This window comes from Pseudorasbora parva, chromosome 19 (genome assembly GCF_024679245.1).
Source record: "Pseudorasbora parva isolate DD20220531a chromosome 19, ASM2467924v1, whole genome shotgun sequence".
Lineage (NCBI taxonomy): Eukaryota > Metazoa > Chordata > Actinopteri > Cypriniformes > Gobionidae > Pseudorasbora > Pseudorasbora parva.
This window is the reverse complement of record NC_090190.1, coordinates 43,994,720-44,022,433: the sequence shown is the minus strand read 5'-3', so window position 1 is coordinate 44,022,433 and position 27,714 is coordinate 43,994,720. Positions and strand designations below refer to the sequence as shown.

Here is a 27,714-nt window from a genome sequence, read left to right as displayed (position 1 = left end):
GACCAGATAAAGCCGCTCGCCAAACCATGCTGGAGGACTTGACTACCCCTAACCCTAACCCTAACCTAACCTAACCTAACCCTAACCCCAGGAGGAGAGAGACGGACCAGCCGGGAGAGTGAACACCTGTGTCTAATCTAGATTGCAGAGACAAGTTGACAGTTCTGCCAGAAAGACTCGGGAGAATAAATACTGTGACAATTAACCATTTATTAACAGCCCAGCAAGCAATAAAGTACTTTAGCATAGGCCCCGTCCGTAGCTTGCAATCTGAGGGTACGGACTCTGCATATCCTGCCTGAAGACGAATACCCCGTGAGGTATGGAAGGGGCCATCCTGGTGGAGGTGGGAGGATGTAGGGAAGGATTTGGCTTGGAGGTGGTGGAGAGGATGGCGGTGAATTGGAGCGTCAGAATCTGCGAACTCAAACGTGAGTAAAGCCTAAGTTCAGACTGCACAATTTTCAAACTGGTCGGGTCACTGCTCTTTACACACTGCATGACTACCTGGGGTATCATTCAGTCACTGCTGTGTTCACACTGACTGATGGATCGGCGACAGAGGAGTTCACAATGTTTCACAACAATCGCCGACAACTCTCTCTCTCTCTCCGATGCGCAATCTACGCTTCCCAAACACACGTGCGATGTGATGAGTAAACAACGCGAGATCACACGTGCGTCAGACCGGAGTTCTCACGCAAGACTTGGAATTGTTATTAAAAATGATAAACTGCACAAAGTTTGCTTCAAATTGTATGTGCGCTGATTTGTGTAGAAAAAAAAAAAGATTATGGTGGAAGAAATTGTTAGAGAGACAGAGGGAGCCAGGATTGTGTTCTGCAAAGAGAGTTTGAGGTAAATAAATAATTTTGTAGTGCTGCTGCTGCGGCTGGATGTGCAAATGTTTTGCCTTTGTTTCTGTTTGATAGAATTGTAAATATATCTATTAAAATACTGATATTCTGCTCTATAACTCCTCCCTGAACCTCCCGCTGCCCTGTATCTCACTCTCTCGTTGGCTGTCGGTCATCGCAGATGTATTTTTCAGTCAGAACTCGTTTCACACAGCAGGATTATGAATCGCAGACAGCTCCAGATATTTAGCATGCCAAATATCTCACCGGCGTCGGCGATTCTCTCTGATCGCGTCTTATCACGCAGTGTGATTATTCACACTGCGTGATTGTTACTCGCTTGCACGAGCAACGATTTGCCAATGATTTCGGGCATTTGTCGGCGATTTCGCAAAACCTGTCTGTGACTTAAAATCGGGGAAAAATCAGGCAGTGTGAACTAGGCTTAAGTGCCAATCTTTTATACCCAAGTTAGAATGTGATTGGATAGATAAAACGTTGGAGTGACGTAACAATTAAGTCTTCCCGGCAGAACTTATGACAATGCTTTCATTTACTGAGTGTTGATACTAAATGAGAGCGCGTGGCACCAGTTTGTATTATTTTTGAGTTAATAAAACACCCACGAGTCTCAGTCGACAGCCGACCCTGCCTTCTTCCTTTCGCCCACAAACTTACTCCGTTACAATATGATATAATATTGAATATATAGTTTTTACAGTTGAAAGAAACCCCTTCCAATAGTACTGGATATTATGTATTATTTGTTCACTCTCTTTATCCAGCTAAAATCTATTTAATCTAGGAATCAGTTTTTCTGTCTTGTATTTTTGTTTTTATTATTTCTGTCTTTAGTTTGGTTTAATGTCTGAATTTAAAGACAGATGCTAATATAATCTGATATTCCCCCAGTTTCACAGATGAGGCCTAAACTAGTCCCAGGCTCATGTTAATGCATGTTTGAGCGGTTTTAACTGAGAGAAACTTGCACTGACATACCTTAAAAAATCCCACTGACATTTTTTTTGTCTCAAGATGCCAGTTGGGCACATTTATAAAAGTTAGTTAAATGATAAAAAGACCTGTGCATGATACTTGGCCATTAGGTGTTTATTGCTCAGATTGCCATCTGTGTCTGACTTATTATTGACTTAGATGACAAAACATTTTTTGTGAATAACGAGTCAGTACGTTGACATCACTATAGGGTCACTATCGGTATAGGGTTGAGTATACATGTTGTCAATTTAGATGATTTATTGAGTTTAGCCTATTATTCATCTCCTGCTTCTTCTTCTTCTTCTTCTTCTTCTTCTTCTTCTTCTTCTTCTTCTTCTTCTTCTTCTTCTTCTTCTTCTTCTTCTTCTTCTTCTTTCGGCTGTTCGCTTCAGGGGTCGCCACAGTGAATCGTCTGCCTCCATCCAGTCCTATCCTCTGTATCCTCTTCTCTCAGACCGACTACCTTCATGTCCTCCTTCACTCCATCCATAAACCTCCTCTTTGGTCTTCCTCTTGATCTTCTGCCTTGCAGCTCTAACCTCAACATCCTTTTACCAATATATTCACTCTCGCTCCTTTGAACATGTCCAAACCATCCCAGCCTGGCCTCTCTAAAGTTGTCTCCAAAACATCTCCCATGTGCTGTCCCTCTGATGTACTCATTCCTGATCCTATCCATCCTCGTCACTCCCAAAGAGAACCTCAGCATCTTCAGCTCCGCTACCTCTAGCTCTTCCTCCTGTCTTTGCCTCAGTGCCACTGTCTCCAAACCATACACCATCGCTGGTCTCACTACTGTCCTGTACAGCTTTCCTTTCATTCTTGCTGGAACTCATTTATCACACGACAGACCTGACACTTTTCTCCCCCCATTCCAACCTGCCTCCCCACGCTTCTTCACCTCTTTCCCACTCTCCCCATTGCTCTGGACTGTTGACCCTATAGCAGTGAATTAATGGAATTTGATGCAATACTGATGACAGCTGATAAATACTGATATATTTCTCTAATATTATCAATCTTGCAAGTATAGTATTGTATTGCAACTGGGTTGGGTACTCACATGTGCTCTCAAAGACTCTCAGATCTTCCCTGGATGAGTTGGTATAACACAGAAGCCCTTGATCTCTGAAATCTCAAGGTCACTGGAAGCGTCAGATTGAGGATCCGGCACTGCCTTGCCTAAAAACACAGACACAGAAACTGACATCTCCTAAAGAAACCTCTAAAGGCCGGAACACACCAAGCCGATGGTCGGCCGTCGGGCAGTTTTTGTGCGTCGGCCAACTAAGTTTCCTCGGTGTGTTCCACACAGTTCCACGCCGTCGGCTGGCGTTGGTCCTCGTCGGCTGTTTTTCAGCCGATTCGACATGTTAAATCGGCGTCGCCGCATGTCGGGCAGTCGGGACATATGATCGTTCTGATTTGCTGTTCAGCTAGCGAACCAGTGCGCGAGAAAATAAAAACGGAAGTGACGAAGCAAGTAAACGACAGAGTCAAGAGGGAACACAGAACGCCTGTCTCCTCCATAGACAGTAAAAGAAAGGTGTCGTCTCATTTGATTATATTCCTCATTACGATACATGTTAACACATGTTAATATATATGGCTGTGTAGACCGAGGCAAGTGAAGACAAACTGATCAGCATGATCCAGCAAAGGCCAGCTTAGTATCACACTACGGGAAAATGTTAACGTTATGTCAACTGTGTGGCGAAAGCAGAACTGTGGCGTGAGATCGCAAATAAACTTGTCATGTCAGGTAAGATTTCCTTTTTTGCAATAGTTTTTTCTTCTTCAGTAGTCCATATTTTTTTAAAAACTGCATGTTAGATTGTTGTGTGCAACTTTCATCTTTGCACAGCAGTTAATTTCACATTCAAAATGCACTAAAGATATCAAAACACTTAATGCATGTCTTTATGTCCAAAAGCAATGATAAATCCACAGTTTAGCCCTCATAGATTTCGGTTGTACTAACTGTGTGGAGAGTTTTGCAAAAGTGACCTAAATGTATTGAGAAATGTGTTCTAGCGACTGTAAAAAAAAGCTGTCATCCAGAATACATCCAGTTAAAAGTAGAACAAAAATGAACATTACAATAGCCATGAAATTGACATAACTCAGCGTAAGGTTTTTTGTTTTTTTTTGTCCCTCAGAGAAAGAGCTCAAGAAGCGGTGGGATTCATTGCGAACCCAGTACATGTGTTACAAGAAACCTGGACCCTCAGGAAGTTCTGGAGCTCAGAAGACCCACCTGCAGTTTCTAGAACCTCACACAAAAAGGAAGGAGTGCACCTCAAATCTAACTATCAGGGTACACACACACACACACACACACACACACACACACACACACACACACACACACACACACACACACACACACACACATATATATATATATACAGTATTGTTCAAAATAATAGCAGTACAATGTGACTAACCAGAATAATCAAGGTTTTTAGTATATTTTTTATTGCTACGTGGCAAACAAGTTACCAGTAGGTTCAGTAGATTCTCAGAAAACAAACGAGACCCAGCATTCATGATATGCACGCTCTTAAGGCTGTGCAATTGGGCAATTAGTTGAATTAGTTGAAAGGGGTGTGTTCAAAAAAATAGCAGTGTCTACCTTTGGCTGTACAAACTCAAAACTATTTTGTACAAACATTTTTTCTTCTGGGATTTAGCAATCCTGTGAATCACTAAACTAATATTTAGTTGTATGACCACAGCTTTTTAAAACTGCTTGACATCTGTGTGGCATGGAGTCAACCAACTTGTGGCACCTCTCAGCTGTTATTCCACTCCATGATTCTTTAACAACATTCCACAATTCATTCACATTTCTTGGTTTTGCTTCAGAAACAGCATTTTTGATATCACCCCACAAGTTCTCAATTGGATTAAGGTCTGGAGATTGGGCTGGCCACTCCATAACATTAATTTTGTTGGTTTGGAACCAAGACTTTGCCCGTTTACTAGTGTGTTTTGGGTCATTGTCTTGTTGAAACAACCGTTTCAAGGGCATGTCCTCTTCAGCATAGGGCAACATGACCTCTTCAAGTATTTTAACATATGCAAACTGATCCATGATCCCTGGTATGCAATAAATAGGCCCAACACCATAGTAGGAGAAACATGCCCATATCATGATGCTTGCACCTCCATGCTTCACTGTCTTCACTGTGTACTGTGGCTTGAATTCAGAGTTTGGGGGTCGTCTCACAAACTGCCTGTGGCCCTTGGACCCAAAAAGAACAATTTTACTCTCATCAGTCCACAAAATGTTCCTCCATTTCTCTTTAGGCCAGTTGATGTGTTCTTTGTAACCTCTTCTGCACATGCCTTTTTTTTAACAGAGGGACTTTGCGGGGGATTCTTGAAAATAGATTAGCTTCACACAGACGTCTTCTAACTGTCACAGTACTTACAGGTAACTCCAGACTGTCTTTGATCATCCTGGAGGTGATCATTGGCTGAGCCTTTGCCATTCTGGTTATTCTTCTATCCATTTTGATGGTTGTCTTCCGTTTTCTTCCACGTCTCTCTGGTTTTGCTCTCCATTTTAAGGCATTGGAGATCATTTAAGCTGAACAGCCTATAATTTTTTGCACCTCTTTATAGGTTTTCCCCTCTCTAATCAACTTTTTAATCAAAGTACGCTGTTCTTCTGAACAATGTCTTGAATGACCCATTTTCCTCAGCTTTCAAATGCATGTTCAACAAGTGTTGGCTTCATCCTTAAATAGGGGCCACCTGATTCACACCTGTTTCTTCACAAAATTGATGACCTCAGTGATTGAATGCCACACTGTTATTTTTTTGAACACACCCCTTTCAACTAATTCAACTAATTGCCCAATTGCACAGCCTTAAGAGCGTGCATATCATGAATGCTGGGTCTTGTTTGTTTTCTGAGAATCTACTGATCCTACTGGTAACTTGTTTGCCACGTAGCAATAAAAAAAAATACGAAAAACCTTGATTATTCTGGTTAGTCACATTGTACTGCTATTATTTTGAACAATACTATATATATATATATATGTGTGTGTGTGTGTGTGTGTGTGTGTGTGTGTGTGTGTGTGTGTGTGTATAATTTATTTTATTATTTTTTTCTTTCCATTTGAACAAATTAACATTTTGCTTTTGGTAAAGTGGCCAATGAATGTTCAGATGGGTCTATTTACAAGTAATTCAACAAATCAACTTCCACAATGTGCATCTGAATAGATCCATTTAGCCAATTTGCAGGGTATTGTTTTAGCTATGCCCTGTTATTGTTATGGGTTATTGGTGAACAAGTGTAAGAATCTATTGTATCACATTGTTCACATTTTGATTGTGTCTTTAAGGAAGCTTTGTCTGAAAGTGAATCCTGTTTACCCTCAGATGGTACCAACAGTGACACCTGGATTGGCCCCCGTGAGGAGCCCAGCTTCATTACGGCGGAGCTACGGCCCAGTACACCCTTGGCTGAATCTACACATATAGCTACTTTTATAGCTATTCTCTATATAGCTATTTGTGCCCATTGTACTGAACATTGGAAAATAAAAAAACTGTGACTTTGGGTACTTGCATTCACAGTTCTTTATGTAAAAAAGGATCACAAAACACAAGATGATGCAGAATTCTAACCCTTATTTTGCTATTTGACATCTAACTAGCAGGGTAAATAAACACATCTATATTGATGTTTTAATTTAAGAATAAATAGATTTTCAATTAATAGAGACATATTTTCATAATGTGTTACTTCCACAATACAATGTTATCAAAGTGTAATATCTGTAAATTAATAGTTAGCATGGTTACTGTCAGTTAAGTTCAGTGTATGGTTTAGTGTTACATTATTTTCATTAACATTTCTGTGCCACTGGAGATTTCATTTCCAAACTGCTGTTATGTGATGTGCAAGAAGCAGCATGATATCATTTTGAAGAAATGTCACCATAGGCATGTTTCCAATGAAAAAAATATATACAAATTCTGTCATAATTCATTGAACTAGCACCAAGCATTGTCACAAACATAATTTACTGTAAATCAGACAGAATGCGTCATACACATATATTTATTTTAACAATCCTTTGGGTAAGTGGCCATTGTTCAGATTGTGTCACATTAACTTCCACAATGCATCTGAATGAGCCAATTTGCAGGGTATTGTTTGAGCTATGCCCTGTTATTGTTATGGTTCATTGATAGTTGAAAAAGTGTTATAATCTATGGTTTCACATTTTGGGCCCTATTTTAACGATCTGAAACGCAAGTGTCAAAGCGCAGAGCGCAAGTAACTTTGTGGGCGGGTCTCGGCGCTGTTGCTGTTTTCCCGGCGGGATAAATGGCTCTTGTGCCCGGCGCAAATCTAAAATGGGTCGGTCTGAAGTAGCTTCATTATTCATAGGTGTGGTTTGGGCGTAACGTGAATAAACCAATCAGAGCGGCATCCAGCATTCCCTTTAAAAGCAGCTGCGCAAGTTCCCTTATGGGTCGCTATTATTATGGCGTATTTACCAGGCGCACGCCAGGAGCGGTTCACAGCCGAGGAGACGGATGTTCTTGTAAGAGCAGTGAAAGACAGATGTCAATATATTATTCCATATATTTACAATATATTAAAATATATTTCAAGTAATATATTGGTAAATATATTTTCCTTTCGTAAGGGAGTGAAAGACAGAGGAGTTGTGTTGTGTGGGGATGGAGAAACCCACCCGAAATAGCGGCGGTTAAACAGTTCTTTCAGTTTTTCAGTCGATTTTTTTTCCTGGTTCTTGACGGACAAACCAATCTGTCAGATGTCCTTATATTCATATATGTCTTGCCACTATTGGGCAAACAGGTCTGATCCTTAATTACTAAGCCTGAATAATTTGTAAGCTAGATTTATGCCTATTTTTTCACATCTTCGTGGCACACCACAATGTGTTAATATATTTTTTTAGTGTAACAATTTGTGATTTCCAAAAATAACTGTTGCATCTGTGTAGATTACATGAGCAAAGTGTCTGCACGTTGTGCACGCTATACATTATGGTCAAGCATGCGCCCTTAAAATAGCATAATGAACAACGCGCACCGCGCCGCTGACTTTAGACCAGGTTTTTTCTGGTCAGTGGCGCAGCTGTTTAATGGAACAGCAAAATAGCTCCAGGGATTGTTTGCGCCGGAACACGCCTCCTTTTCTGCGCTGAACCGCCCAGGGAGCGCAAGTTCATTCACTAGTTTAGCGACGTGCTTCTGTGGAGGGAAAAGCGCGCTTTGCGCCGGTGCAAAATATGAATGACACATGCGGCGGTGTACAAAGTCAATTGCGCTGGGTGCAAGATAGGGCCCTTTGACTTCGGGTATCCAGGGTTTCACCCATTTAGTGAGCGTTCCTCGTATTTTTCACGTCCGCTTCTACCTTTCCTCTTCCACAAGTAAAAGACCAAGGGCTGACAACGGCAATGCCATTTGCAACGTTCTGAAATGCACAAATCCGTCTGTGTGGGGAAACGAAAACGACAGCTGATATCTTTATAGCTCTTCCGGTTTCCCGCTTCGAATAACGAAAACAGACTACTGCCACCAGCTGGAACGGAAAGGTATTTCCTCTAACGCAGGCACAGAACGGACGCGCTATTGGCCGTCTGATGTCGAGCGTCGGCTTGGTGTGTCAGGGCAACTTTGGACCGCTTTGGACACAAGACGCTGCCGACGTGAGCCAACGTGAGCCGACTCAGCAGTTTGCTTTCATCGCCACTAGTTGATCGGTGTCAGCTTGGTGTGTTCCTAGCTTAACAGTGACAGACATGGTGATGCTCCATCTGTGCCTGATCACAAAATAAATAACCGTTACAGTTTATTAAGTTTAGTTGAATGTATCCGTAGTTTAATTTATAAAAAAATCTATTATATCCACACTTGATTGTCACTGTTGCCACTAACAATTCAAGTCACTTTATTGTTTGATTTAGCTACATGATTTTTGTATTGTTTAGTACTATATAGAATAAGAAAGTAATTTTTCTTGGCCAGAAGGATAACCTTCCTTAAAGAGTTGATAGAAGGCTGTTCTGTCAGTTTGGTGGACGAACAGATCAGTCGATTCAAACTTAATTATGCTAAAACTTATTCTGAAAGCTAATCTATGTATAAATAATTTAATATAAAACGCTGTAGTTAATTTTATATATAAAAACCTGTAGCCCGTGTGCAAGATAGCCGTCGTTCACAAAGATGCACCAGCCTGACCCACAGCCTCATGAGCTTTGTCTACGAGATCTAATATTACATTAAATGACATGAATTCTTTTCAACACAAACACCAGCAACACTTATGAACTACAGGTGCTGATCATATAATTAGAATATCATCAAAAAATTGATTTATTTCACTAATTCCATTCAAAAAGTGAAACTTGTATATTATATTCATTCATTACACACAGACTGATATATTTCAAATGTTTGTTTCTTTTAATTTTGATTATTATAACCGATAACTAAGGAAAATCCCAAATTCAGCATCTCGGAAAATTAGAATATTACTTTAGACCAACACAAAGAAAGGATATTTAGAAATCTTGACCAGCTGAACAGTATAAGCATGTCCAGCTCTCAGTGCTCAGTTGTGTCTCCTTTATCCTGAATTACTGCAGCGATGCGGCGTGGCATGGAGTCGGTCCGGCTGTGGCTCGGCTCAGGTGTTATGAGAGTCCAGGTTGCTCTGATTGTGGCCATCAGCTCTTCTTCTTGGCTCTGGCAGATCACATCTTCCTCTTCACAATACCCCAGAGATTATCTGAGGTTAAGGTCAGGTGAGTTTGCTGGCCAGTTAAGAACAGGGATACCATGGTCCTTAAACCAGGCACTGGCTGCTGTGGCACTGTGTGCAGGTGCCCAGTCCTGTTGGAAAATGAAACCTGCATCTCCATAAAGTTGGTCAGCAGCAGGACGCATGAAACGACTGCATTGACCTTTGACCTCAGAAAACACAGTGGACCCACACCAGCAGATGCCATGGCTCCCCAAACCATCACTGACTGTGGAAACTTTACACTGGACCTCAAGCAGCGTGGACTGTGTGGCTCTCCGCTCTTCCTCCAGACTCTGGGACCCTGATCTCCAAAGGAAAGGCTGAATGTACTCTCGTCAGAGAACATAACTCTGGCCTACTCAGCAGTCCTGTTAGTCTTTAGCCCAGACGAGACGCTTCTGACGCTTCTGTTGTTCAAGAGTGGCTTGACTCCAGGAATGTGAAGCTGAAACCCGTGTCTCTCATACGTCTGTGCGCAGCGGTTCTTAAAGCGCTGACTCCAGCTGCAGTCCACTCTTTGTGAATCTCCTCCACATTTTTGAATGGGTTTTGTTTCCCAATCCTCTCCAGGGTGCGGTTATCTCTATTGCTTGTGCACATCTTTTCCTTCCCTCCGCCTCTCTATTAATGTGCTTGGACACAGAGCTCTGAGAACAGCCAGCCTCTTTTGCAATGACCTTTTGTGTCTTGCCCTCCGTGTGTAAGGTGTCAATGGTCGTCTTTTGGACAGCTGTCGTCAGCAGTGATAGTGTCGCCGACAGAACTAGACTGAGAGATCATTAAAGGCCTCTGCAGGTGTTTGAGTTCATTAGCTGATTAGAGTGTGGCACCAGGTGTCTTCAATATTCAACCTTTTCACAATATTATAATTTTCTGAGATGCTGATTTTGGGATTTTCCTTAGTTCTCAGTTATAATAATCATAATTAAAATAAATAAACATTTGAAATATATCAATCTGTATGTAATGAATGAATATAATATACAAGTTTCTTTTTTGAATGGAATATGTCAAATAAGTTAACTTTTTGATGATATTCAAATTATACGACCAGCACCTCTATACAGGCCAATTTACACATCTACATTGTCTTTTCAAAACTGTTAAACTTAAAGGGTTACTTCAGCGATTAGCATATGGCTTTGTATCAGTAGAAACCCTGGAGTATATTCAAATTATCATGCCCCCCCCCCCCCATCCCCTTGAGACAAAAGATTTATGCATTTTATTTCTGGAAACAATCTCCCTATGACGCAAATTGACAATGTTTGCGTTATTGGAGGATTTTTTAGACAAAGGCTAACGACGACAGCCAGCAGAGGGAGCCATTTCTGCATGTTTTCAAGCCGCACATGGGGTGTGGGAGATCGCACTCACAGCTCAGCTTGCAGCTGCAGGCATTCATGGAAACGGAGCTATGCTGAGCAATGTAAGTGTTTTAACTTCTCAAATTAATTTCTATGAAAGTTAAGCTTCCAAAGGCATGAACTGAAAATGCGCCAGACTGCACACGCGCTGTGAATGTATATGCCGCGAGCATGTTTACCTCAGCTCTCATCACAAGAGCTCATCAGCTCATTCATGACGTTAAATGAAATCTGACTCCTGCACCGTTTGTGCCATGACACTTGTGCGCGAGTCACTCATTACATTGAACAGACACGTTCAGTATTTAATTGTAGTGTCTGTTCTCCAACTCAGTTACAGTAATCCAGTAGCGGTGGCTTTGGGAATGGCCTCAGAGGGCAGCGAAGCATTCTGGGAATTGTTGTCTTTCATCCTCAACTCTCAGTCTAGAAGGCATCAAATTAAATTAAAAAAAAAATCCCATTTCTACTACATTAATGACCCAGTTTAAATACAGATTCATCTTCCCAGCGCTGAAGTACCCATTAAAGTTTAAAATCAAACATTAACAAAACTAATTCATAATTTTGTTCATGATATCATGCTGAAATGTATTTCAAGCTAAGTTTAAAAAATGAAATACTATTAGTTGTATTTGAAAACCTACACAAGTGTTAATCTTTCAGTTTCATTACCATCTATACACAAGGGCAAAACATAGAAACAATTGTGTACTGTAATGTAAACAGGGGTCATGTAACATAAACTGCAGTGAATTCCAAAGGGTCAAGAAAGCTCATTTTGTTTTTTAAAGAAACTTTTCAAAATATAACACTGTATAATGCTCCTGTTAGTTTGTTAGTAAATTGGAGACATAAATTAAGTGTTTTGGTAGTTTTAGAGCAGTTTGAATGTAAAATTTACTGCTGTGACAAGTTGAGAGTTAGTTATAAGAAATATGTGAAGATTATTTAAAAAGTGCCATTTTTTGTAAAATTATTGTAAAAAAAAAAAAAAAAAAAAAAAAAAAAAACAACAACTATAAGTTAACAGCAACCGAGATCCCAGAACCCACCGCTGATCTCTTTGCTGATCTCGGAGATGCGCTCGCAGACGCTCCGGGTCACTCCCTTCACGATGGAGCTCAATGCGCTGAAGTTAGCCACGTTATACATGTGTGTGTCCTCCGGCGGGGAGGCAATGGCTCTCAGCTCGTTCGCATCGGCGTCCTTTATCCCTGCACACATTCATACAAACACATGGGGAACAGAGTATAAAGAGTATCATTAGAGATCAACCCTGTCCAAATACCCATGGTTTATGCTTTGACTTGTCTACTTACATGTCTACTCACATATTTCTGGAGTTCAAAGTGTTCAAGTGGGCATGAAGACTGCAAGTGTTTTAGGATTTTAATTTACTCAATGGGACACACTTTATTTACACACTTTGATTTAGTATCGATCACAATATTCTTCTGAATAGACTCGAGTTATGTTGGCGTTAGTGGAACTGCTTTGGCATGGTTTAAATCGTACTTATCTGACCGTTATCAGTTTGTATCAGTAAATGAAGAGATGTCACACCGATCACAAGTTCAGTATGGGGTACCGCAAGGCTCAGTGTTAGGACCGCTGCTCTTCACCCTGTATATGCTACCACTGGGAGATATCATTAGGAAGCATGGCGTTAGTTTTCATTCTTATGCTGACGATACTCAGCTCTATATTTCCTCACGCCCTGACGAAACCTACCAACTCACAATATTAATGAAACACTGGATGAATAGTAATTTTCGGCGACTTAATTCAGATAAAACTGAATTTTTAATTATTGGACAGAAAAGCTCCACAAGTAGTAACCGAGAATACTGTCTAACACTTGATGACTGCTCTGTCAAGCCCTCGTCGTCAGTGAGGAACCTGGGTGTGCTCTTTGATACCAATCTTTCATTTGAAAGCCACGTTTCTAGCATCTGTAAAACCGCATTCTACTATCTTAAAAATATATCTAAATTACGGCACATGCTTTCAATGCAAAATGCTGAACAGTTAGTACATGCGTTCATTAACTCAAAGCTAGATTATTGTAATGCTCTACTGGGTGGTTGCCCTGCTCGCTTAATAAACAAACTCCAGCTGGTCCATGATAGATAGATAGATAGATAGATAGATAGATAGATAGATAGATAGATAGATAGATAGATAGATAGATAGATAGATAGATAGATAGATAGATAGATAGATAGATAGCTTTAATATGAATTAAACTCTCTTTTTTCACAGCAGATTTCTCCACAGGTTTTACATCAGATTCCCTTCCTAATGCAATCCAGCCCTGAGAGTGTATGAGCTAGCGCAACCACAGGGCTGGGACACACTCACACACCCACTGGTGTATGGAGGAAACCGGAGCACCAGAGGAAACCTACACATACACAGGGAAAGTCAAACTCCACACAGAAAAGACTCTTGGCTTGGATCAAACATTTTCTCCTAACCAACTTTCAGCTTCACAGCAGTTAATTTCACATTCACAAATGCACCGAAACTACCAAAACACTTCAATCATGTCTCAAATCAAGTTTTTTTTTTTTTGGGGGTGGGAAAGGCAGGCAGCCTATTACTATTAAAAAGCAAGACTTCAATATATTTTTACCTGAAATAGGATAGTGTGAGCATTATTGAACACTAAAAACACGATATGAATGTTTAAAGGGGGGGTGAAACACTCAGTTTCAGTCAGTGTCATGTCAATCTTGAGTACCTATAGAGTAGTATTGCATCCTGCATATCTCCGAAAAGTCTTTATTTTTTTAATAATTATATAAGAAAGATGCGCTGTTCCGAGTCTTTCCGAAAAAAGCCGAGCGGGTGGGGGCGTGTCGTGTGAGCGGAGCTAAATAATGACGTGTGCGCGCCGCTGCTATTGTGTTGAGTCGAGTGCGTCGTAAAGCTGTCTCATCCCTAACAGCGGGAAAAAAACTTTATTCAAAATAAAAATATGGCTTTTAATCAGATACAGCCATACATCTATGATCCGGAATCAGACCCAGAGGCTGCAGTTGAACAGGAGCAGCAGCAAAAACGACTAGAGCAGGACGTCTCTATGTGGTACAAGTTATACACTAACTATATAATATGCTTAGCGGCTTGTGTTATTTACATATTTATACTTGAATTATATCGTCGTATTTTTGTCTTTGAAGGTGTACATGTGGGAAGTGCAGTTGTGCACGTGTGTGTGTGTGCTTACGCGTGGTTTGTGTAGACAGGTTAAGTTAGTGTTTACATAGAAAGACACGGAATAGTAGCGCATTTGAATGAAGAAGCGCGCTTATTTAGTTCAACATATTTCCCCACTCTTTGTGTATTGTTGTTTGGAGTGCTTTTACAATACACAAACATAAAGTTACACCAGCTAAACAAATGTAACGAGTGCTTTTACAATACACAAACATAAAGTTACACCAGCTAAACAAATGTACACGCACTACACATCGCATGCTCCATTGATCAATTAACTATACGTGATCATGTTTGGGCTACTTGATGAGCATAGGCAAAAACACAGACATTTGAAGCAGTCTCACTCACCCTTCTAACGTTGGGACTGCTCCATCATTCAGCATTAGGCGATCGGGAAAATCCGGCGTCGAGCTGGGCCTTGTTTATGAAACAGTCGGCACCGAAATGCAGCGAACAGATATAAACATTCGCGCAACTCAGTTGCTGATCCAGAAAAGCAAATTCCATCCACTGTTGCCTTAACGCGGGGTTTTTGGGGAATCTGTGCAGGACTGTCTTGGTCTGGCAACCAAAGACGCACTTTTTTGGTGACATTGTTAGTTGTGAAAATCACCTGTGCAGCGCAGCCTACGAGCTAGCGCTTTGATGGGCGTAGCCTGTTACTTTCGCTCTCTCCCTCTCTCTCTCTCACGCTCTTCCGGTAGAATTGTCCGTAAGGCCCATACAAGGAAATTCCGCCCCCATTAACGTCAAAGGGGACGCATGATCTCAAAAAACTTGCCGAAACTTATGACTAACCGGAAGTAGTATTTTTGACAAAGAAATACTCCCATCAAACGTCCACCTTAACTTTTGAAACTTTGTCTATGTTTAGTATGGGATTCCAAGTCTTTAACAGTGTAAAAAGATCAGTATGCATGAAACAGCATTTCACCCCCCCTTTAATTCATACTGAATTAATGTGACTTATGACATTCCAGAATATCCATAATACGGCTATCGCTGTAGCTGAATATAAAGAAAATAGAAACGCTTCGGTATTAAATATGAAGACAATAAACACACGACTCTGACAATATATGGTTTATCTGTGTTCTTCAAGCCATCCTGGGTATTTTCATAAGAATAAAGTATATGTGTATAAACGATGCAATTCTAAATCAACATAGCAACAAAGTTTTTTAGAGACAAATCTGTCATGTCTGTGTGGCAAGTACTCGCTGAGTTTCGGTTGATTTTAGAAATGCATTTCAGAAAACAAAGTTCAGAGACAGTGACGGCAGAAAGCACACCCTATTTGTTTTCTTTATTTTAAAAAAGCACAAAGTTGTCGTTATTGTGAGTGCACACAAATAAAAGTAGACACTTAACAGTTGATGTATATGCATGAAATATGTATAACACGTATCTGTAGGACCAAAATCGACAGAGTATTTTAAGTCTCTATCGCACTGATAAGAAAAAAGCACAGATCTACGACCCCCACGACAAAGGTGACAAAGTAAACAGCAAAACTAGGCATTGCACAATGGGAGCACGAGTACTATATATACACCAGGACTAATGACAGAAGACACACATGAAGCCCACACCTGGACAATTTGCATGCAAATCGATTTGTGCATGTGGGAGTGGTCACATTAAAGATAAGGAGGCTCGCTTGAGAAACTACGTCTCACTGTGTTCATACAGATTACATAAACAGAGAATATTAGTTTTTTAAATAAATAACTTGATTTAAAAGTAGACATTCCAGGCTTTATAAAGATATATCTGTCATGTCTGTGTTGCAAGTATTCGCTGAATTATATGAGCATTTTCAGATGCATTTCAGAATGGACTTCACAAAGAGACAAGACGGGAGAACGGGCTTTTAGCTTTGTAATGACATATCTTTTATGTCTTTGAGGCCAAAAATGACAGAGTGTTTAGAGATGTTTTACACTATCCTGAGGAAGAAGAAAAATGAGCAAAACACGCCGGAACATTCTTCAGGTTCAGAGGGTTAGCGAGCCAAAGAGAGCGCACGTCACTCCTCTCTGCATCAGTTTCAACAGGCTACCGCAGTGTTGTAGTCGAGACCAGCTCATTCGAGTCCAAGTCGAGTCCGGAGTCTGAGTTCAGAGAGGGCTGAGTCCGAGTCGAGACTGAGTTCAGAGGGGGCTGAGTCCAAGTCTAGACTGAGTTCAGAGAGGACTGAGTCCGAGTCGAGTCTGAGTTCAGAGAGGGCTGAGTCCGAGTCTAGACTGAGTTCAGAGAGGGTCGAGTCCGTGTCAAGACCAAGTTAAGAGAGGGTAAAGTCCGAGTCTAGATTGAGTTCAGAGAGGGCTGAGTCCGAGTCGAGACAGAGTTCAGAGAGGGCTGAGTCCAAGTCCAGACTGAGTTCAGAGAGGGCTGAGTCCGAGTTGAGACTGAGTTCAGAGAGGGCTGAGCCCACGTTGTGTCTAAGTTCAGAGAAGACTGAGTCCGAGTCGAGTCTGAGTTCAGAGAGGGCTGAGTCAGAGTCGAGTCTGAGTTCAGAGAGGGCTGAGTCTGAGTCGAGTCTGAGTTCAGAGAGGGCTGAGTCTGAGTCTAGACTGATTTCAGAGAGGGCTGAGTCCGAGTCTAGACTGAGTTCAGAGAGGGCTGAGTCCGAGTCGAGACTGAGTTCAGAGAGGACTGAGTCCGAGTCGAGTCTGAGTTCAGAGAGGGCTGAGTCCAAGTCGAGTCTGAGTTCAGAGAGGGCTGAGTCCGAGTCGAGTCTGAGTTCAGAGAGGGCTGAGTCCGAGTCGAGACTGAGTTCAGAGAGGGCTGAGTCCGAGTCGAGTCTGAGTTCAGAGAGGGCTGAGTCCGAGTCGAGTCTGAGTTCAGAGAGGGCTGAGTCCGAGTCGAGTCTGAGTTCAGAGAGGGCTGAGTCCGAGTCGAGTCTGAGTTCAGAGAGGGCTGAGTCCGAGTCGAGTCTGAGTTCAGAGAGGGCTGAGTCCGAGTCGAGTCTGAGTTCAGAGAGGGCTGAGTCCGAGTCGAGTCTGAGTTCAGAGAGGGCTGAGTCCGAGTCGAGACTGAGTTCAGAGAGGGCTGAGTCCGAGTCTAGACTGAGTTCAGAGAGGGTTGAGTCTGAGTCTAGACTGGGTTCAAAGAGGGCTGAGTCCGAGTCGAGATTGAGTTCAGAGAGGGCTGAGTCAAGTCTGAGTTCAGAGAGGGTTGAGTCTGAGTCTAGACTGAGTTCAGACAGGGCTGAGTCCAAGTCAAGTCTGAATTCAGAGAGGGCTGAGTCCGAGTCAAGTCTGAGTTCAGAGAGGGCTGAGTCCGAGTCGAGACTGAGTACAGAGAGGGCTGATTCGAGTCTGAGTTCAAAAAGGGCCGATTCGAGTCTGAGATGAGAGAGGGCTGAGTCCGAGTCTAGACTGAGTTCAGAGAGGGCTGAGTCCGAGTCGAGACTGAGTTCAGAGAGGGCTGAGTCCGAGTCGAGTCTGAGTTCAGAGAGGGCTGAGTCCGAGTCGAGTCTGAGTTCAGAGAGGGCTGAGCCCTAGTCGAGTCTGAGTTCAGAGAGGGTTGAGTCCGAGTCTAGACTGAGTTCAGAGAGGGCTGAGTCAAGTCTGAGTTCAGAGAGGGCTGAGTCCAAGTCGAGACTGAGTTCAGGGAGGACTGAGTCTGAGTCAAGTCTGAGTTCAGAGAGGGCTGAGTCCGAGTCGAGTCTGAGTTCAGAGAGGGCTAAGTCCGAGTCGAGACTGAGTACAGAGAGGGCTGAGTCCGAGTCGAGTCTGAGTTCAGAGAGGGCTGAGTCAGAGTCGAGTCTGAGTTCAGAGAGGGCTGAGTCCGAGTCGAGTCTGAGTTCAGAGAGGGCTGAGTCCGAGTCGAGTCTGAGTTCAGAGAGGGCTGAGTCCGAGTTGAGTCTGAGTTCAGAGAGGGCTGAGTCCGAGTCGAGTCTGATTTCAGAGTGGGTTGAGTCCGAGTCTAGACTGAGTTCAGAGAGGGCTGAGTCAAGTCTGAGTTCAGAGAGGGCTGAGTCCAAGTCGAGACTGAGTTCAGGGAGGACTGAGTCCGAGTTGAGTCTGAGTTCAGAGAGGGCTGAGTCCGAGTCAAGTCTGAATTCAGAGAGGGCTGAGTCCGAGTCGAGTCTGAGTTCAGAGAGGGCTGAGATCCGAGTCGAGACTGAGTACAGAGAGGACTGAGTCCGAGTTGAGTCTGAGTTCAGAGAGGGCCGATTCGAGTCTGAGTTCAGAGAGGGCCGATTCCAGTCTGAGTTCAGAGAGGGCTGAGTCCGAGTCGAGTCTGAGTTCAGAGAGGGCTGAGTCCGAGTCGAGTCTGTGTTCAGAGAGGGCTGAGTCCGAGTCGAGTCTGAGTTCAGAGAGGGCTGAGTCAGAGTCGAGTCTGAGTTCAGAGAGGGCTAAATTCCGAGTCGAGTCTGAGTTCAGAGAGGACTGAATCAGAGTCTAGACTGAGTTCAGAGAGGGTCAAGTCCGTGTCAAGACCAAGTTAAGAGAGGGTCGAGTCTGAATCTAGATTGAGTTCAGAGAGTGCTGAGTCCAAGTCTAGACTGAGTTCAGAGGGGGCTGAGTCCAAGTGTAGACTGAGTTCAGAGAGGGTTGAGTCCGAGTCTAGACTGAGTTCAGAGAGGGTTGAGTCCGAGTCTAGACTGACTTAAGAGAGGGCTGAGTCAAGTCTGAGTTCAGAGAGGGCTGAGTCCGAGTCGAGTCTGAGTTCAGAGAGGGCTGAGTTTGAGTCTAGACTGAGTTCAGAGAGGGCTGAGTCAGAGTCGAGTCTGAGTTCAGAGAGGGTGGAGTCCGAGTCTAGACTGAGTTAAGAGAGGGCTGAGTCTGAGTCGAGACTGAGTTCAGAGGGGGCTGAGTCCGAGTGTAGACTGAGTTCAGAGAGGGTTGAGTCCGAGTCTAGACTGAGTTCAGAGGGGGCTGAGTCCAAGTGTAGACTGAGTTCAGAGAGGGTTGAGTCCGAGTCTAGACTGAGTTCAGAGAGGGTTGAGTCCGAGTCAAGTCTGAGTTCAGAGAGGGCTGAGTCAAGTCTGAGTTCAGAGAGGGCTGAGTCCAAGTCGAGACTGAGTTCAGAGAGGACTGAGTCCGAGTCGAGTCTGAGTTCAGAGAGGACTGAGTCCGAGTCGAGACTGATTTCAGAGAGGGCTGAGTCCGAGTCGAGTCTGAGTTCAGAGAGGGCTGAGTCCGAGTCGAGTCTGAGTTCAGAGAGGGCTGAGTCCGAGTCTAGACTGAGTTCAGAGAGGGCTGAGTCCGAGTCTAGACTGAGTTCAGAGAGGGCTGAGTCCGAGTCGAGACTGAGTTCAGAGAGGGCTGAGTCAGAGTCGAGTCTGAGTTCAGAGCGGGTTGAGTCCGAGTCGAGACTGAGTTCAGAGAGGGCTGAGTCAGAGTCGAGTCTGAGTTCAGAGAGGGCTGAGTCAGAGTCGAGTCTGAGTTCAGAGAGGGTCGAGTCTGAGTCGAGTCTGAGTTCAAAGAGGGCTGAGCCCTAGTCGAGTCTGAGTTCAGAGAGGGTCGCGTCTGAGTCGAGTCTGAGTTCAAAGAGGGCTGAGCCCTAGTCGAGTCTGAGTTCAGAGAGGGTCGAGTCCGAGTCGAGTCTGATTTCAGAGAGGGCTGAGTCCGAGTCGAGACTGAGTTCAGACAGGGCTGAGTCCGAGTCGAGTCTGAGTTCAGAGAGGGCTGAGTCCGAGTCGAGTCTGAGTTCAGAGAGGGCTGAGTCCGAGTCGAGTCTGAGTTCAGAAAGGGCTGAGTCCGAGTCGAGTCTGAGTTCAGAGAGGGTCGAGTGTCGAGTACAAATCACTGGGCTACCGCTCGCAAATTCAAGGCACTGCCTACAAAGCAAACACAGGCTCTGCACCAATATACCTTAACTCGCTTGTTCAGACTTGCGCAGCCTCCAGAAGCTTCAAATCAAATCAAATCAAAGTTTATTTATAGAGCACCTTTTTAAAACAACAGATGTTCACTAAAGTGCTGTACAGACAATAAAATAACATACAATAATAAATACAATAATAATCAGAAACACACACTTAAGATAAACTCCTAGCAGGTAACTCTCATACTGTGTTGTATGCTGCACTATACAGATATGCTTTTAAATGAGATTTAAAAGCAGCCAGTGAAGGTGCCTGCCTAATGTACAAAAGCAAATTATTCCAGTTTGGGGGCCGCTATTGCAAAGGCACGTCACCTCTGCTCTTTAGTCCTGCATTAGGGCATACTAGAAGCTGTTGCCTAGCAGACCTAAGTGCTCTTGATGGAGCATATGGCTTTAATAGCTCTGAGAGATATTTCGGAGCAATATTATTTAATGATTTAAAAACTAAAAGTAAAATCTTGAAATCAATTCTAAACTGAACGGGTAACCAATGAAGGGAAGCCAATATAGGTGTGATGTGTTCTCGTTTACGTGTCCCTGTTAATCAATGTGCAACTGCATTTTGTACCCTCTTCAAACATTTTAGAGCCTTCAGCCTAAAAGAAGCTTGTGTTCTGCAAGTAAACGATGCCATTAGTGCCATCCCATGGAGGTATAAAATCACCTGCAGACCTTTTCCTGGACTGTTCCTACCTGGTGGAACGACTTGCCTATCTCAGTTCGAGCAGCCAAGTCTGTAGACATTTTCAAAAACATCTCTTCCAGCACCTGATAAATAAAGACTAGCACTCACAGGTGCTTGTGCTTGTGCTAGTGTAGAATAGAACAACTACTCTATTCATTTTTCTGTTTGTTTATTTTATAATAAAAAAAGATTATACTCTGCTAGATTAACTGATACTTCTTACAGCACTTGCAGGCTGTTGCCATTGTTAGTTTAGTTGCTTCTATTGCTCGACTCATTTGTAAGTCATTTTGGATAAAAGCTTCTACTAAATGACTAAATTTAAATGTAATGAAACCGTTACAGTTGACTCTGTTCTCATACCAATAGCAAACAGCTCGATCCCAGCGTCTCTGAGTCTCTGCGCAGGAGAAAGAATTTCGTCTTCTGATTTGCCGTCCGTGATCAGAATCCCAATTTTAGGAACGTCAGGTCTGGATCCAGATTTAGGTTTAAAGCTGTTCTCCAAAATATACGTCAACGCAAGACCTGGAAAAAAAATGAACACACAGATGCATTAAGAGCGTATGTTGTATGTGTGTGTGTGTGTGTGTGTGTGTGTGTGTGTGTGTGTGTGTGTGTGTGTGTGTGTGTGTGTGTGTGTGTGTGTGTGTGTGCGTGCATGTGTGTGTGTGTGTGTGTGATGGGTAGGTTTAGGGAAAGTGTAGTGGGTTAGAAAATACGGTTTGTACAGTCGAAAAACCATTGCGCCTATGGAATGTCTCCACATTTCACAAAAACAAACGTGTGAGTGTGCGTGTGTGCACCTGTGAGTGTGTGTGTGTGTGTGTGTGTGTGTGTGTGTGTGTGTGTGTGTGTGTGTGTGTGTGTGTGTGTGTCTGTGTGTCTGTGTGTTTAAGAGTGAGTGAGTGTACCTGTGAGTGTGAGTGTGCATTTGTGTGTACCTGTGACTGTGTTTCCTCCTTTGTAAGGCAGTTTCTTCACGGCATGGATCACAGACTCATTAGTGCTGTGAGTGTTCAGATGCCACTCGATCCGCGGATCCCCACTGTACTGCACCAGCCCTGAACACACACACACACACACACACACACACACACACACACACACACACACACACACACACACACACACACACACACACACACACACACACACACACACACACACACAATTAACACAGACTTCAGAAACACGTTCCAAATAAAAACACAAGACTGCAGACGCACCAACACGTGTGTGTTCAGAACCAACCACGAAGGCCCTGACAAGGCTTTCCAGAAAGTTCCTCAGAGTTTGGAAATTAACCCGGCCGACACTCCATGATCCATCCACCAGAATCACGATATCTGCGAGGGCTGGAGTTTTACATGTGAAAACGTACTCTATAGAGAGAGACAGACAGATTATATTAATCTGTTTCCATCCAACATTTTTTTATGCAATGTCCTAAAATGTGCCCAGATACGTGTTGATGTAAACCTGCTACTTGCTGGTTACAAATACAGAGATAAAAATCCTGATTTGGAGAAAGCAGGCTGAGGTGGACCTCAGTGGACCAGGGGAAAGGATGGTTGCGAGACGCTTCTGATGCTGTTGTTCAAGAGTGGCTTGACTCAAGGAATGTGAAGCTGAAACCCGTGTCTCTCATACGTCTGTGCGCAGCGGTTCTTAAAGCACTGACTCCAGCTGCAGTCCACTCTTTGTGAATCTCCTCCACATTTTTGAATGGGTTTTGTTTCCCAATCCTCTCCAGGGTGCGGTTATCTCTATTGCTTGTGCACTTTTTTCTACCACATCTTTTCCTTCCCTCCGCCTCTCTATTAATGTGCTTGGACACAGAGCTCTGAGAACAGCCAGCCTCTTTTGCAATGACCTTTTGTGTCTTGCCCTCCGTGTGTAAGGTGTCAATGGTCGTCTTTTGGACAGCTGTCGTCAGCAGTGATAGTGTCGCCGACAGAACTAGACTGAGAGATCATTAAAGGCCTCTGCAGGTGTTTGAGTTCATTAGCTGATTAGAGTGTGGCACCAGGTGTCTTCAATATTCAACCTTTTCACAATATTATAATTTTCTGAGATACTGATTTTGGGATTTTCCTTAGTTGTCAGTTATAATAATCATAATTAAAATAAATAAACATGTGAAATATATCAGTCTGTGTGTAATGAATGAATATAATCTACAAGTTTCTTTTTTGAATGGAATATGTCAAATAAGTTAACTTTTTGATGATATTCAAATTATACGACCAGCACCTGTATACAGGCCAATTTACACATCTACATTGTCTTAACAACCCCCCTATGAAAGTTAAGCTTCCAAAGGCATGAACTGAAAATGCGCCAGACTGCACACGCGCTGTGAATGTATATGCCGCGAGCATGTTTACCTCAGCTCTCATCACAAGAGCTCATCAGCTCATTCATGACGTTAAATGAAATCTGACTCCTGCACCGTTTGTGCCATGACACTTGTGCGCGAGTCACTCATTACATTGAACAGACACGTTCAGTATTTAATTGTAGTGTCTGTTCTCCAACTCTGTTACAGTAATCCAGTAGCGGTGGCTTTGGGAATGGCCTCAGAGGGCAGCGAAGCATTCTGGGAATTGTTGTCGTTCATCTCCATGAGAAATACATTTAAACAAAACAACATTTTCTGTCTTTTCTCAGTCTAGAAGGCACCAAATCCAAAAATAATTTCACATTTCTACTACATTAATGACCCAGTTTAAATACAGATTAATCTTTCCAGCACTGAAGCACCCCTTTAAGTTGAAAACCTAACATTAACGAAAAACGAATTTATATTTTTGTTCATGATATCATGCTGAAATGTATTTCAAGCTAAGTTTAAAAAATGAAATACTATTAGTTGTATTTGAAAACCTACACAAGTGTTAATCTTTCAGTTTCATTACCATCTATACACAAGGGCAAAACATAGAAACAATTGCGTACTGTAATGTAAACAGGGGTCATGTAACATAAACTGCAGTGAATTCCAAAGGGTCAAGAAAGCTCATTTTGTTTTTTAAAGAAACTTTTCAAAATATAACACTGTATAATGCTCCTGTTAGTTTGTTAGTAAATTGGAGACATAAATTAAGTGTTTTGGTAGTTTTAGAGCAGTTTGAATGTAAAATTTACTGCTGTGACAAGTTGAGAGTTAGTTATAAGAAATATGTGAAGATTATTTAAAAAGGGGAGGGGAAGGCCATTTTTTGTAAAATTATTGTAAAAAAAACAAAAACAAAAAAAAACCCTGTAATTTAACAGCAACCGAGATCCCAGAACCCACCGCTGATCTCTTTGCTGATCTCGGAGATGCGCTCGCAGACGCTCCGGGTCACTCCCTTCACGATGGAGCTCAATGCGCTGAAGTTAGCCACGTTATACATGTGTGTGTCCTCCGGCGGGGAGGCAATGGCTCTCAGCTCGTTCTCATCGGCGTCCTTTATCCCTGCACACATTCATACAAACACATGGGGAACAGGATATAAAGAGTATCATTAGAGATCAACCCTGTCCAAATACCCATGGTTTATGCTTTGACTTGTCTACTTACATGACATATTTCTGGAGTTCAAAGTGTTCAAGTGGGCATGAAGACTGCAAGTGTTTTTAGGATTTCATTTACTCAATGGGACACACTTAAGCACGGTGTGATTGTAGTGCTTCATTTTCAAATATTTTACTGACTACATCAATCTCTGCCATCTCTGCACCAGTAAAATATGCAGCACTTTACATTTTACAAATTAAATTATATATAAGTTTTCCTAGACACAGCGCATAATTGGGGCATGACAGCTCCAAAGCGGTATTAGAGATAGTGTGGATTTAGTGTACTTACTTCCTGTCACATGCACACACTCTAAAGTGTGGATATTTGGACCCCCATGTATGTTGCACAAGTTATTGACATGTTCGATTGATAAAGCAAAGAGAAAGAGTGCAGGATGTTAAAAAGATTTAGAGTTAGCAGAGAAAAAAAAACGTAGTTTGACACACAGCTGAAGCCGAAGAACAAAAAGTCTCTCAGTCAGTGAGTTGCAACATATAGTTTTTCAAGTATTTGTGTAAAAACTGAACAGTTAGGAGAAAAAAGGATATGTGTCATACTGAATCCATGCATCCGCTCTTAAAGTGACAGCAGCCTAATAAACAGATTCCCTTCCTAATGCAATCCAGCCCTGAGAGTGTATGAGCTAGCGCAACCACAGTGCTGGGACACACTCACACACCCACTGGTGTATGGAGGAAACCGGAGCACCAGAGGAAACCTACACATACACAGGGAGAACATGTAAAGGCAAACTCCACACAGAAAAGACTCAAACTTTCTTGCTGTGAGGCAACAGTGCTACCCTTTACATGTTTTTTATACAGTCACTAGGTGGTAAGGAAGATGAAGAGAGTAAAGGCAGAGCAGAAGACAAAGTGGTGGAAGTTGGAAAAGGAGGAGTGCTGTGTGATTTTCAGGGAGGAGTTGAGACAAACTTTAAGAGGTCAAGAAAGGCTTCCAGATGACTGGACTACTACAGCCAAAGTGATCAGGGAGACAGGTAGAAAGGTGCCAGGTGTGTCATCTGGAAGGAGGAAAAAAGACAAGGAGACTTAGTGGTGGTGGAATGAGAAAGTCCAGGAGACTATCCAGAGGAAGAGTCTGGCAAGGAAGTAGTGGGACAGTGAGAGGACGGAGGAAAGTAGACAGGAATATAGGGTGATGCAGCGTGAGGTTAACATAGAGGTGGCAAAGAGGAATAGAGATGGAAAGGATGTGCAGCAGGTTAGAGGGGTTAAAGATAGAGATGAAATGTGTTGACAGGTGACAGGAGGGTGAGGGAAAGATGGAAGGAGTACTTTGAGGAACTGATGAATGAGGAAAATGACAGAGAGAGAAAAGTTGTAGAGGCAAATATTGTTGACCAGGAAGTAGTATTAGCAAGGGAGAAGTTAGGAGAGCTTTGAAGAGGATGAAGAGAGGAAAGGCAGTCCTGATGACATACCAGTGGAGGTATGGAAGTGTCTAGGAGAGATGGCAGTAGAGTTTTTATCTAGGCTGTTCAACAAGGTTTTAGAGAGAGAGAATGCCTGAGGAATACAGGAGAAGCGTTTTGGTGGCGATTTTTAAGAACAAGGGAGATGTGCAGAGTTGTGGAAACTACAGAGGTATTAAGCTGATGAGCCATACAAGGAAGTTGTGGGAAAGAGTAGTGGAAGCAAGGCTAAGGGGAGAAGTGGACAATTGTGAGCAGCAGTATGGGTTCATGCCAAGAAAGAGCACTACAGGTGGATTATTTACTTTGAGAATGTTAATGGAGATGTAGCGCCAATGGCTGAATAGGCAGTTTAGCCATCTGGCCGGATGACCAGAGACCAAACCCCTTACGCATCCTGTGATACCCTAATCTGATCATAACATAAACAAAGGTCCCTTGTGTGTTGCAACCATATAACTAATTAACAGAAGAGGCACCACAATGTCTCCCCAAAGATATTGAGAGAAGGCATTGTAAGAGTTGAAGTTGATGACACTTCATGCACTTTGCTTCAGCATTCATGTCAACCCCCCTTTTTTTCGACCTCTGACCCACGCCTCTGACCCACGCATACAGTCCCAATACAGAGAGACATTCTTGTTTCACACAGATCAGCCATATATGGACAATTGGACAAAAAAAAACTCTCTTTTCAATGCATTTAATATATATTTTGTTGACTTTATGGCTTTATATGATGTATTAAAATAACTAGGATGTTTACTGTATGTAAATCAAACTCTGTATGCTAGTAATTATGTAAAGCTTGTATCTCTGTACTCTTAACTCTTGATATTATAGTTCATGGTATCTCTGCAATCATAGAAACCCGACTGTACCAAATGTCAGGTGCAAATTACAACAAGATGCTTAGTACAGAAGTACCAGCTTACTGTGAATAAACACATGGGTTTAAATACATCATCCATTCTAATTAAATCACGAGGAAGTCAGGGAGCTCAATAGACAAAGGTAGATTCACACCTTTGGACCCCCTTTATGTGATTGGATCATCTCAAAGATAGGGCGTCAGCCCATCTCATCTATAAGAGCCGAGAGGACCACTGACTCTTTGCGCATTCCGCCAAGGAGAGACGAGCATTCCGCCAAACTTGAGAGGGAGTCATCTGAACCCGAGAGGCAAACCTGCCTGAGAGAGAGGACCAGCATTGCGCCCGAAAAACTCCTCCAAGAGCCAGAACTCCACCAAAAGACTCTGAGGACCCCGACAGACACACAAAAGAAAGAATGACAGAATGCCAAGAGGCGTCTCCATGGACTATGATGTTTGCGGATGACATTGTGATCTGTAGTGAGAGCAGGGAGCAGGTGGAGGAAGTCTAGAGAGGTGGAGGTTTGCTCTGGAGAGAAGATGAATATGAAGGTTAGTCGCAGCGAGACAAAATACATGTGTGTGAATGAGAGAGAACCAAGTGGAACAGTGAGGTCAAGTCTGTGAGGTCGAGTCTGAGTTCAGAGAGGGCTGAGTCCGAGTTGAGACTGAGTTCAGAGAGGGTCGAGCCTGAGTCGAGTCTGAGTTCAGAGAGGGCTGAGTCCGAGTCGAGTCTGAGTTCAGAGAGGGTCGAGTCCGAGTCAAGTCTGAGTTCAGAGAGGGCTGAGTCCGAGTCGAGTCTGAGTTCAGAGAGGGCTGAGTCTGAGTCGAGTCTGAGTTCAGAGAGGGCTGAGTCCGAGTCGAGTCTGAGTTCAGAGAGGGTCGAGTCTGAGTCGAGTCTGAGTTCAGAGAGGGTCGAGTCTGAGTTGAGTCTTAGTTCAGAGAGGGCTGAGTCCGAGTCGAGACTGAGTTCAGAGAGGGCTGAGTCCGAGTCTAGACTGAGTTCAGAGAGGGCTGAGTCCTAGTTGAGACTGAGTTCAGAGA

The 27,714-nt window shown here is 42.9% G+C and overlaps 1 protein-coding gene across 1 annotated transcript in view; it reads right to left on the bottom strand.

Annotated features, from left to right (window-relative positions):
- The window catches only part of LOC137047435 (collagen alpha-1(XIV) chain-like), a 45,323-nt gene that overhangs the window by 498 nt on the left and 17,111 nt on the right, over positions 1-27,714 (bottom strand). The window contains exon 6 of the mRNA XM_067425067.1: positions 2,920-3,038. Within this exon, the coding sequence (XP_067281168.1) occupies positions 2,938-3,038 (101 nt within the window). The 3' untranslated portion in view covers positions 2,920-2,937. The remainder of the gene's footprint in view (positions 1-2,919; positions 3,039-27,714) is intronic.